Genomic DNA, 12,101 nt, shown 5'->3' with positions numbered 1-12,101 from the left:
CAAAAAGCGATGAAAAATGCGGTGGGGTACAGTATGCGACTGCGCGGCCCAACTGTAAAACAGGGATCTTACTGAGTGAATGACCAAGATACTTCACTTCGCGCCTCGGTCATTCGTTTAGTGACAGTAAGTGCTTTGCTGCGGGGTAGAAATAGACTGACGTAACCGTTAGACCATAGCTCAGAGGCACGCACTTAAGCACGAGCACTTGGCATCCTCTACTAAGCGCTTGGCTTTCCAAACCATGATAGGAATAGCCTGGCAGATGACCTGGCTTATTATTTGTTTGTTCTCTACCCATAGATGGATGACCCAGGGTGGGCACTAGGTCTCCAAAGAATCTTTAACTTCCGTCCTTGGGTCTATCCTGGAAGGAAATCATGGTCTGATCGACCCTTGGAAAAAAGAATCCGTCTATCGCTTCCAATGTCTTGACCATTTCAGTCACGTGTTATTTCTTAATCTGGAGTCATGCCGGGGAGTTAACTGGAGCTGGTATGCAGATATTGGTGGAAGGACTCAGTCTTGGCACGAATAGTATTCTTGGCAGTATCTGTTTTAGGAACCGTCCTGCCCGCCACTTCGGGGCCGGATACAGTAGCTATCCTTTCACATCTGGTAGAACACTGCTAAATATCAAACACCCGGTTCCGGCCCAAACCCTGGCACCAAGCCCAAGCCTCGATTTATTCAATGAAAGCCTCTCCTCAAACGGGTGGCGATCAATGAGATGGTGATGCGCCCAGACTGGAATCTTACATGTCCACAACGACTCTCCATACAGGTTGAAGGAAGTGCTCGTCTGAAATCTGAAGAAATCTTTTGTTCCTCGCGCAGACATGTATTTTCTCAAGCCCTTATCAGTGATTGCTCTGGGAGAGACGGACGGTAAAACGGCTTTCTTATCATCCTAGCTACAGCTGACTGACTAACCCGAAGTAACATGTCCAATGCCGGAAAAGCATCACCTCGCTTTTGGCCACAGTTCTGATGACAGTCTGTTAAACCAGCCAGCTCACTCGGTACCAAGCGCATGGTCGAACGAAACGTGATTGTTCGCAAATTAGACTCTTTGGAGGCATCAAGTGCTGTCACCGACATTTGTTCTAAAAAGACTGGCACATTGACCCAGGGCAAGATGGTTGTCAAAAAGGCAAGGATTCCATCCCGGAGAACGTACTCAGTGGGCCCATCCATTGAGCCATTCAATCCGACCGTTGGAAAAGTCTCCTACGCCCCTGTGCCTCCTGTGCAGCTCGACGATGAGAACGAAGGGCCCGCTGCGGATATCATAGGAGATTTGATACCGGGAAACCGCCAACTACAAGAGTTCTTGGATGTCGCTTCCATGGCAAATCTGTCTCCTCTTCACAAGACCGAAGAGGGCGAATGGCACGTGCGTGGTGAGCCCACGGAAATTGCCATTCAAGTTTTTGCATCAAGATTTAACTGGAGCTGCGACCGCTGGACCAAAGGTCAGGGTGTAGTGTGGCATCAAAAGGCTGAATTTTCTTTCGGTTCAACTGTGAAAAAAATGACCGTGATTTTCAACAAAGTTACTCCCCATAAAAATCGCACAATGCTCTTCACCAAAGGTGCGGTCAAGCGCATTGCAGACTCTTGCGGAGTGCTGATCAGTCCATAAGAAGCCCAGCAAGATAGTTGTTGGGAAATGAAAGCCTGTAGATTGATTTAACTTATCGAAAAAGTAGACTTCACAATCCGTTGTGGCGCACGTAACTTCATCGCAGGACTGGGGCTTGTGGAAGCCGCCTATCATTCTCCAGCTGACCTGAATCATGTTGTATATAATGGCCTCTCTCTATCTCTCTCTCTCTTTTCTGTTCTCTTCTATATTGGAAACGAAATGCATGTTACTTGAAACCCACTCTGTGGGTTTGAGTTTGGATGTCTCAATTGGTACTTCCATCTTCTCTTCGTATTGTACTTTTGATCAGACCAGCTCATCAATGAATCAAATTACACATCTCTCCCACGGGCTCACCTCAATAGATATAACTCGTCATAAAGTAGATCCTTTCTCTCGTATACGATATAAGAGGTATCTGAATGTGTTAAGCTGTTCACCGCTGAAGTGCAGCTGTAGTACCCCCTGCTATGTACCATCATGGTACAAGAGCCGTTTCATAACTCGTACTTGATCAGAGCTGTCTTCGTAGCTTTTTAAGACATTGTATATCGCGGAGTGATCTTTCGTTTGGCGGGGTAAAGAATGGAGAGCTCGAGCTGATCGTGGGTGTGACTTTTCGCCGCAAATGAAGAGTATTTCACCGTGCCTGACGGGTGGGTCTCATTTGGTCTGCATAGAGATGAAAGTGGAGATGCATTTGACAAATTATCCCATTGGGACAGTTGGGTGGGTGTATTCATTGAAAAACATCCATCTCAGAATATTAGTATAATGGACCAAGTAGGGATATGAAAAGATTGTGTCTCGTAGATTCAATAAGAAGGTGTGATCAATCATGAGTTGCGGATTACTTTGCTTGCCAGACTGCTTATTATATGGCGCGTGAAAGGAGGTACGTTCAAAAGTTCCGACATCCACGACTTGACCAAGGTTTAATAAAGTTTTCAGCCATTATCTTACGGGCAAGAATCCTCCACTTGGACTGAAGAATTTCTATGGCTTTCTAGGGACGGTGGATGTGGCGTGGGGTTCCATAGCATACCAATTCAGTTGACGACTAGAACGAATATTGCGGAATTGATGCACGAAATCTCGGTGTTACTTTATCTCGAGAATGATATGGCGGGCGTGGATGAATTGAGGATTTGACCAAAGCACGCAATTTCGATGACGAACCGCGGTCATTCAGCTCGGGTTCCATTATGCGCCATCCATGTTTTATATACGCTTACAATATAGCCCAGTAAAAGATCTGTAGTTTCAGCTGCGCAGATTACATGCGCCAAGATATACGTCGGCCATAAGTCGAGATAGAATTTTGGGAAGACGCATTTGGTACTTTGTCAGTGACGACACCTGATTTGCTTTCGCATTTGCTAAGCGGTATCGGTGAGGATACGAGGCAGGACCTCCCGTTAGCGTATGTACCTTCCGACCAATCACATTCAGCCGCCGACCATGGAAATGCGGCCAGTCATCTCTTGCGCAAATCCAACTAAGAACGCAGAATATCTCTTCCTAGCAATATCCAAATTTTGCTCCAAATATATCCTGTCTGGTTTTTATGTGGCGCGGATAGTCTGTGTAGCCTGGCTAGTCGCGCTTATCCAGTACAGGCTAACAGTAAAATTCAAGTTCAGCCTGCTCTTTGGTTTCTAGGTCTCAGTTCAATTGTACTGGCTTTGATATACCTTATACTGCAAGAGGTAAGGATTTGTGAAGGGGGTGTGGTGCGTCGAAATTTCCGCCCTTCTATCCCTTCGACCTAGACAAAAGGGCAGAGGTAAAAAGGTAGAAAGGCTTACGACAATACAACCATGACTCCAGCAGTGCACATTGATCTATGAGTTTTGCTCTTATGCTTTTTGAAAATTGGGGAATAATAACTCTATAATGATCAAGTGCGGAAACATAAAGCTCCAGTGAATAGGTGTTGTTGAAGGTATTGTTTGCGCCAGGCCGCTGATATGGCCAGCACCCGAGAATGCTCGGTACTCACGCATTCCCTAAGCTATGGAATGTGAGAGTATCGTTTCTGAAATTATCTGGCAAGGGATCATCTCTGTATTGTTTGTCAGATTATCCTTTCTCTTGAGTTTTTAGTATAGCAGTGGAGGTGGTCTCGACTGTGGCTGCGTGGCAAAGCTATCTTGCTTTTTAGACATTATTGGCCGCCTTTCTTTGGGTCGCAAAAATGTCAGATGGGGGCTGCCATAGAAATTAAAGGGCTGTTGTCGATTGCAAACATATGAGGAGCTAAAGCTTTAGTTTCTAAACTTTAGGAAACAGACTGAGCTGGTCACTAAAGAACCGGACGACAATGCATTGCGTCGTGATGTAGAATCTGTTTCAAGAAAGAAGAAGTAACTATGAGGCTTGTGCAGATCAGGTACGAAACCGCAACATCAGGATTAATCCCGAAGTTTCTATACAAAGGACCAAGTTGATAACAAATCAACTTGATCTTCTCACACAAATAGCCTCAGCTATTCCTTCTAGTAGAAGAACAATCAATTTTCCTTTATTACAACACTGACGGTATGCAGACAAAGAATTTGGCATCACTTCAGGTTTACTTTTTACGACTGGTCCTTCGAATTGTTGCAGAGTGATTATTACTTTCTTGAGAACAATGCGAGGGCTTTCTTTATGGTAGATTCGTCTGATGACATCTTCGGGGTTCACATCTGCAAGTCCACGTAGATCACGACACATAGCCGTGAGATGGGGCCAAAGTAATTGCCAGTCCTCAATTGCAAATGAACACCTGAAGAAATTGATCTCGCATGGACGTCCGCGACGACAAAATCCGTCACGTGAAGCCGGAATAGGCGCATCACTAGACCTTGTTGAAATATCCCGGTTGCTGGGATAATAATGAGGCTGGGATCACGTGCATACTCATATACTTGACTTCTCAGTCACTTGTATCTTAGACAACACATCCGACACAACACACAATAAAACTCCCATCCACAAGATCAACACTGAAGCTTCACATATCAAACAATAGACCTCGCCAAAACCCGCCCACCGCCCAAACCCACCCACGAAAACCCAACCCACGGGCTGGGTTGGGTCTTAGTCAGCATACCCGTGGGCGGGTTGTCATCTGGGAAACCCGACCCAAGACCCAAATGGGTACCCTGTATAACCCGAAAAAGCAAAAATAGTTGACATATCATTTTGCACTAAATTATGCAGTAATTTTAGATTACGTGATGGTTTAGCCACTGTCTGGGTATCTTAATCTATAGCGGGGAGATTGGGGAACAAATATTATAGACAAAGGGAATGAGATTGGTGCATGAAGACTAATATAGCTCGTACCCATGCAGTCGACTTGAGGGCATCGTTACCCTACCAGAGGATCTCTTCTGACTTCTATCGCCCAATTGTATTATTGGAGGTGGAAGCAAATCAGCTTCATCGACTTCAATTACTTCCCCCTCTTCCACCTCATTTACGTCTCCATCCTCATGGTTCGTCTGGTTGTGCGTTGAAGGCCGGTCAGCCTCTACCAGTATACTTTCAACTTGGTATGAGGCCTCGATTTCCAAATTGCCTTCGATGTCTTCACTTTCTTCGACCTCTTCCTCGTCACTGATCGGCTCAGCATCCTCTTCATTTCCTTTCAACGCTTCATCCTCTTCAATTGTCTCTTGACCCTCAATCTCCGTCGACTTTTCCAGGCGAGCTAACTGCTCTCCCTCCAGTGTAAATTTCTCTGAGCACATATACATCATCAAGTCTTGAATAGTCACTTCATGAAGAGACCCTCGACGATAATGACAGATGTCTCGCGCACTGTTGAAAAGCCTTTCCACCCCCGCGCCGGTGGCCGGAACCGAAAGCAAGTCGCGTGCCAGCCGAGAAAGCACAGGGAACTCACGCTCATGTTCTCTCCAATAGAGCCGTGGTGGCACGGGAACATTTGCTATAGAAATCAGTTAGTGGTCTAAGTGTAGTATGCCAGTTGCCCATACCTTCTCGGAGGTACCGATCCACCTCGTCATGCTCTACCCCTTCGAGGAGCATATAGTCATTAACTGGTTCAAGTAGCCGATCAAGTTCTGAACTATGCAGTGCCGACGAACGATGCACTGTACGAAACAATAGCTCAGGATTTTGTTGTTGATACTGCGTGAAACACGCTCTCAAGTATTCACAGTACCTTTTCGAAGTATCCTCGTGGTAAATAGAATACTCCCTGTCATCAAAGGCAGATAGTTTATATTGAGGAGCAAGTAGAGCTCCCGTGCCATAGAGAAAGCCGTGGTCACGGTAGGTCTTCTCATAGTACTCTCTCAGTTTCTGCCTCGCAACGAGCAGCGCGCTATACATGTCCTTCTTCCAAGGCGTTGTCTTTTTCTTCAACTTTCGATTTGACCGTTCGATATGCTCCAGAAGTTTCCTATACACAAGGAACACGCTATGAATTGTCACGTCTTTGGTCTTCATTAGAGCCATGGTGAATTGAAAGAACGGTTTGGTCAAGTGGACTAGATAGTCAATTTGCCGCCATTCAATGTCAGTAATCTTGAACTGAGAGTATTCATGATCGTCGCAGTATTTGTCGATGATATTTCTTAGTCGACGCGCACGGCGAAGCATCAAAAAAGTGGAGTTCCAGCGTGTTTGAACATCGTGCAACGGAAACAGCCGGGTTCCGCCTGATTGAAGACATAAAAATGTATCTCGCCGTTGTGGGCTTGCATTGACAAATACCGCAAATGACCGAATCTGCCTTGATCAGTACTCCGCCCATATTTACAGTCATTCGTGGAAGCTCCAGACTCACCTTTGCCAGGGTATGAGCCACATCTCCGTGGCTTGCTGAGTCTCTTAAACCGATGACTTGAGTATCAGACCAAAAGGTCTTTACTTCTTTGTTCTTGGGCGCTGCTCTAATATGCCCCAAAAGCTGCTTTAGGCAAAGCTGGATCACATGGGCCATACAAGGAACCCGGATAATGGATTCCCTGGAGCCAATCGCGCCAGTAGAGATCAGTTTTTCTTGCAAAGCGCGGATCAACGTCTCATTGTTGGACGCATTATATGTCGTGACGCTAAAGATGCGATCCAAGAGTCCACGTTCCTTCAGTAACTGATGGAGAACATCACTGAGGTTGTTCCCTGTGTGGGGACCGTGCAATGGTTCAAAGCCAAGGAGCATTTCTCGGTAATTCCAATCTTTGTCAATGAAATAGACTGTGATTGCCATAAATGCTTGCTGGAATGGACTGGTCCAACAATCCAACGCGAGTGACACCTTAGCGTCTTCAGGCAGATCTTGCAATTGCGACTCCTGTTGAACTGTAACTGCATTCCGGAGTCGCCTTCGCAGGGTTTTTGCTGACGGAAGTTCCAGTACTCCAGTTCCCGAATTTACGAGGTTAAGCAGCCTCTGGAACACAGGGTTCTCCACTGTTTGGAATGGCAACCGAAGACAGGTAATAGTCTTTAACAACTGCTCCTCAAGTTGGAATGTTGTTACCTTGTGCACATTGGCCGACTCCCTCATGGAATGGTTTTGCAACGAATCGGGGATTAGTGTTTGATGAGATGCTCTTTTCTTTCCCTTGCGGCAGGAATTTGACTTTTGGTGTCTACTCATAGCACTTGTCCCATTGCCTTTGTACTGTGGATGATCAAGCAAAGTAAGACAGGCTTTACAAAGGACTCGTGGGCGCCCAGAATCGATATCGGCTACCTGGTCAAAGTGTTTCCAAGCGTCGGCATGACGCGACTCGGTAGACCACTTGATTTGGGACTGACCGTCCCCGTTTAGCTTGTGGCCATATTCGGTTTTCTCCCACCATCCTAAAAATTCTCTCTCCAGGTATAACTCGTACAAAATCCAGTTCTTTCTGCGTTGAGGTCCCACGCGTCTTAGCGTCGCCGGAGGTCTTCGAGTATTTATGTCGTAGCTCTCGCGGGATTCGGTGAAAGGCTGTAGGCTATCTTAGCATACCAGTGGGGAGTCTCGCAATAGTCAATCAAGCACACGAAGGAGGCATTTGTTCTCATACAGAAGACTGAATATCCGAGTCCAACAAAACGTCAGACGATGGCTCAATAGAGAGCAGAGGGCTGAAAGCCTGATACCTTGATTGCGATGACGAGGAAGAAGCCGCCATGTTGATGGTTTGTGCCATCGGAGTTGAAGATAAAAATATCCATCTTGTGTGCTTGAATGTGGATTTTTGTTAGAGTCGCGTCGTGCGTTTGGATCTATCTATTCTTGAGTCGCGTAAGCCCGCGGGTACCCAAAACCCAACCCAACCCAAAACCCGCGCGACTTGAGGACGCTGAGAACATTCCAATGGCTAATTTTAAGTGCGTCAAGTTGAATATAATCGAATGAATACAACGCAGTAAGCTTGGATTCCATTAAACTTTCATAAGCTCGTCGATACGGCTTGAGATCTCTTGAGATACAGAAAGACTGTCAAGAGAAACCTCGAGATAAGCAGAATATATATATATTTTCTGACACATGATGAGGGGGCAGTATTTGAGCGTAACACACAGCCAAAAGCGTGACAGTTATAAAATACAAAAATTACACACAGTGACTAATCAGTTTTATTCGCGATTTAGCCATATTTTTGGGTATTTTGGGTAACCCGCGGGTACCCGCCAAGAACCCACGGGCGGGTTCATGAAGGCCAAAACCCGCGGTGGGCTACCCGTGGGCGGGTAAAGAAATTGAAAACCCAACCCAAACCCACGCTTGGCGAGGTCTAATTACGATAACTAACGAGTCACATGCAGTGTAACAAGACTCAGTCACGACGACAAACTTTGGCCAATCAAATATACCAAAGGGTACATGGTTGATCGAAATTGGAGCGAATTACAATGGGATTGCGCACAGACACATGAATCAACAATAATGTTTTCCGATGAGCGTCCACTTTCTCCGCTCAATGCTGTGCTGTTCTCAGATCTGCCCCTCTCAAGTTGGAGATATTACAGCACCTGCGCAAAGTTATTCTTGTACTGTTTCCCGTGAACACGATCAGTCTGCTTGTCTTGCCTTGCTGATCAGGGAAATTAATTCGTTGATTAACGTCATCTTCGACTTCGTCTTACGTTATAAGCGTTTGAAGGGTTAGCCCTGCCCTCAACATAAAGCAGGCATTGACTTGGTGAGGGGCTTTGGACAACTCGAACCAGCCACGGGGCTTATTCTCACGTATCACATTTGCGTAACGGAAATCCGCATTTCGCTCAGCAGCGTTTGCTTTTCTCTTTTCCTACACTGCTTTACCAAGGATCAAAACGTCACACAGCGACTATTCGATATGGAGGAACCATTGATCATGGTGACATCCCTCCACGAAATCGTCAAACAATTCAAAATCGGGATAACACCCTAGGCAGACTTGAAGTTGAAAATTGGGGGAACTCACCGAAATTTTGAGCTCGTTGAGTCAAGTGACCGATAGCAGGGCGCCAATATCGGTGGTTCTTCAAGGTATCGTGAGCCAGTGCAGAGCATTTGAGTAACCAATGGAAGTTTTCAGGAGTATGGCTCAACTCCAACAGATATTAGCACCGAAAGCTCTTGCTTGAGCTTTTTTTCTTTTCTCGGGGCCGAGTTGACAGATGGAAAAAGGAATATTGTATTGAATTTCTTTTAAAAGTTTTTTGGCAATATGAAAAACCAGAAAACACGCTGTTGTCTTTTGATCGCCTTTATCAGCTATGATCAGACCGGTGTGAGCACTTCAATTCCTAAGTGAGATCTTGGCAAAGGCAGGACACTAGTAAATATCGCGTCCTCCTGTTTCAACCTCTCGTCCCCATCAACTATAGCACTCGTAAAGGAAAATATAGGCCCCGTTTTAAGTGGGAGCTAGCTTGAAGTTATGGATCATAACAAGATAGCTAATTTAAACTTGACCTCGTTACTTCCCAGAAGTGCTCTTGACAGATCGCGAGCCCCACACGTCGCCGTTTTCGGCCAGGTAGGTAAATTTGATAACACTGTGAAATATGACGAGTTCATTCTTTCACGAGAGGGGCCCGTGCATCTATGCAAGGAGAGTTTAAATAAAGAGGATAGACCAGCCCTTGAGCTGCAACATCCCACCTTCCTTTGAAGCCTACATAGTTCCAAGACAACTTTCCTCATCTTACTATGGCTCAGTACGAGTGGGACTCACCCCCTGTGATGCCTAATCTTGGCCCCAACTGCTCGGCCTCATCCACTGCTATTAACCGTGGATCACAAAACATTGGTTTCATGGCTGAGTTATCTTCTCCGTATGCTCTTGCTGCCCAGCAGTTCGACTCCATGTCCCCGTGCAATGGCCTGAGTTACGCGAGAGGTTCTGCGCTGAGTCGCATGCCTGGGCACCATAATATTTGGAATGGCACATGTAAGGGGCCATAAAAATGTTTCTCTAGAATTCACCGAGCTAAAACTGATTTCAGGGAATCCTTGGTCTTTTCAAACATTTACCCCCCCTCCCCCCTATCCGTCATCGTTGCCCCGCGAACAGTTCCAAGCCTTCTCTTCACTTGTGTCTGTTTTTAACAAGCCAGTGATTGCAGACATTGTCGCTTCGAACTTTCCAAGCACGGAGCAAGAGTGGATAAAACCGCTATCGCGATCCGCACATATGCAGCTATTAATGGTGAAAGAGGCGCATCCGCATCATTTGCATATTCCTGACAAATTGTTCATGGGATTCGCAGTGTCAAATTACTTGTTGGACAAAGAAACTGCGTTTGAGGAATCGGGTAAGCCCAAAGTACAAGCAAGCTTTATATGTGCTGATCTTTTGGGTTATCGAAATAGAAATTGAAAAGAAGATGATGACAATTACCGGTATTGCCATTGGCATTCTGTCATCCCTAGTGTACCTGGCACCACACTCTCACTCTACGGACTTGAAGCACCTTTATCAAGACGCATTTCAGGCGCTTGAACCAAAAAGTTGTTCGATGATTTTTGTCACATGGTTTTATGATGGGTATTGCGGGGAACGACATATCCAGGACCGTAGCAAGTAGTGTCCACCCAGTCAGTCATGATGATGCATACTAACTTTGGATAGGTATCAGTAATGTTCTTTTTCATTTCTTTTATGAGCATCACGGTGATTTACAGTTCAGCCATTTGAAGGCCCTGTACGTGCCTTTAATGAGCTTGGAGCTCAATGAGAGCGACCTATTCAGACTCAAATGGACTATCTTTGTCAGATGCCTGGTAACCGAGCCGCTCTGGATATCTCGCATAATTCAGTGCTATAATTTACATGATCCGTGAAGCATTTCTACGCGAATATGAAGCCTTCTTGCGCGGTGGCCTAAAACGACTGATATATTTCAACAAATTAACTCTTCAGCTCAGAAGGCCCCATTAAGAGCAGAACATGAGCTGAGGGTTTTTGGTGCCGTTGGGTATAGTTGCAGAAGATAGACTGTATTTTACGTAACGCTTATCAATTTTGTTGATGCTGTCTTTCCCACGGCATATAGCTCCATCGAGGTTCACATCCAAGCCTCCGGAGCAGCTTCAAATTTCTTCCTACGCTGTGTCGTACATAAATGGCAGAAGTCTAAGTCGCACTAAGCGTACAGCTAGTAGTAGTAGTAGTAGTAGTAGTAGTAGTAGTAGTAGTATTCATTTACACTGACCCCTCGCAAAGCGATATGCAGTATACGACGACTATGTATCCGAGTATGTGCATATAGAGTGATCCACTTTCTGACAGTAACTTAGAGCCTCGTCACGGCCTATCGTGGCCATTTGCCGCTCCCGTTGTTAGGCTGCCCTCATGGCGCGGCGATAGTGGAATTGCGGATGAGACGGATACGACGTATCCGATTTTGGCTGCATCTCATACAGGAACCGTGAGAACGCGGGCAAAGCAGAAGCTAAGAATCTGGACAGTGAATGTGGGATAGATGCGGATTTGTTCCAAGTTCGTTTGGGTGAGCGTTGGCTTGTCTTGTTCTCGAGCTGGAACGGTGACGGTTTGTTATGAAACCGAAGATGAAGATCTTCAATTGTGAGTATGGGGTTGGCGGGAAGAAAAGGTTCTTGCACTGAAGGAGTCGGTTGCGGTATGGATGTGATAGGTCGCTGGAGGACGGAAGCATAGGTTGTTTGTTGGTTCTGGGGCGAGGAGGTGATAGAAGGTATCGTTTGATGAAGCTGGGGAGAGTGGGCTGTTGGAGGTTGTTGAGGCTCTAGGTCTGTTGTGGCGGGTAGCGGATTAGAATGGCAGTCCAGGTTGTTGTTCAACCGTTCCTTCGCTGTAGTAGATGTAATCGGCGTAGATTGAGTTTGAGACTTTGTACTAGAGTCTGTAGTTTGTGTACTGGAATCGGCGGTAGGAGTCGACCGTTTAGAGGAGGAGAATGCGGTGGTTGAGGAGGGGGGTTTGTTGGGAGTTCCGAGGTGGTGTTTTAAATCGCACGAGATTATCTG

The 12,101-nt window shown here is 46.0% G+C and overlaps 3 protein-coding genes across 3 annotated transcripts; 2 read left to right on the top strand and 1 right to left on the bottom strand.

The window, feature by feature from the left end:
* Positions 1–1,033: 1,033 nt before the first annotated feature.
* On the top strand, positions 1,034–1,645 carry N7520_009605 (P-type ATPase; the record flags this gene model as incomplete). The annotated part of the gene is made up of 1 exon (XM_057143539.1): positions 1,034–1,645. One exon carries the CDS (start codon positions 1,034–1,036, stop codon positions 1,643–1,645), a length of 612 nt encoding a protein of 203 aa, XP_056992827.1.
* A 3,366-nt stretch (positions 1,646–5,011) lies between these two features.
* On the bottom strand, positions 5,012–7,791 carry N7520_009604 (uncharacterized protein; the record flags this gene model as incomplete). Its single annotated transcript, XM_057143538.1, has 5 exons — positions 5,012–5,035; positions 5,119–5,588; positions 5,638–6,394; positions 6,453–7,604; positions 7,684–7,791. The coding sequence occupies 5 exons, from the start codon at positions 7,789–7,791 to the stop codon at positions 5,012–5,014; spliced, it is 2,511 nt and encodes an 836-aa protein (XP_056992826.1).
* Positions 7,792–9,800: 2,009 nt separating this feature from the next.
* On the top strand, positions 9,801–10,055 carry N7520_009603 (uncharacterized protein; the record flags this gene model as incomplete). Its single annotated transcript, XM_057143537.1, has 1 exon — positions 9,801–10,055. The coding sequence occupies one exon, from the start codon at positions 9,801–9,803 to the stop codon at positions 10,053–10,055; it is 255 nt and encodes an 84-aa protein (XP_056992825.1).
* Between the last annotated feature and the right edge of the window lie 2,046 nt (positions 10,056–12,101).

Source organism: Penicillium odoratum (assembly GCF_028828045.1).
Source record: "Penicillium odoratum strain IBT 22623 chromosome Unknown utg000006l_segment0_segment0, whole genome shotgun sequence".
Lineage (NCBI taxonomy): Eukaryota > Fungi > Ascomycota > Eurotiomycetes > Eurotiales > Aspergillaceae > Penicillium > Penicillium odoratum.
This window is presented reverse-complemented; position numbering and strand designations above follow the sequence as displayed.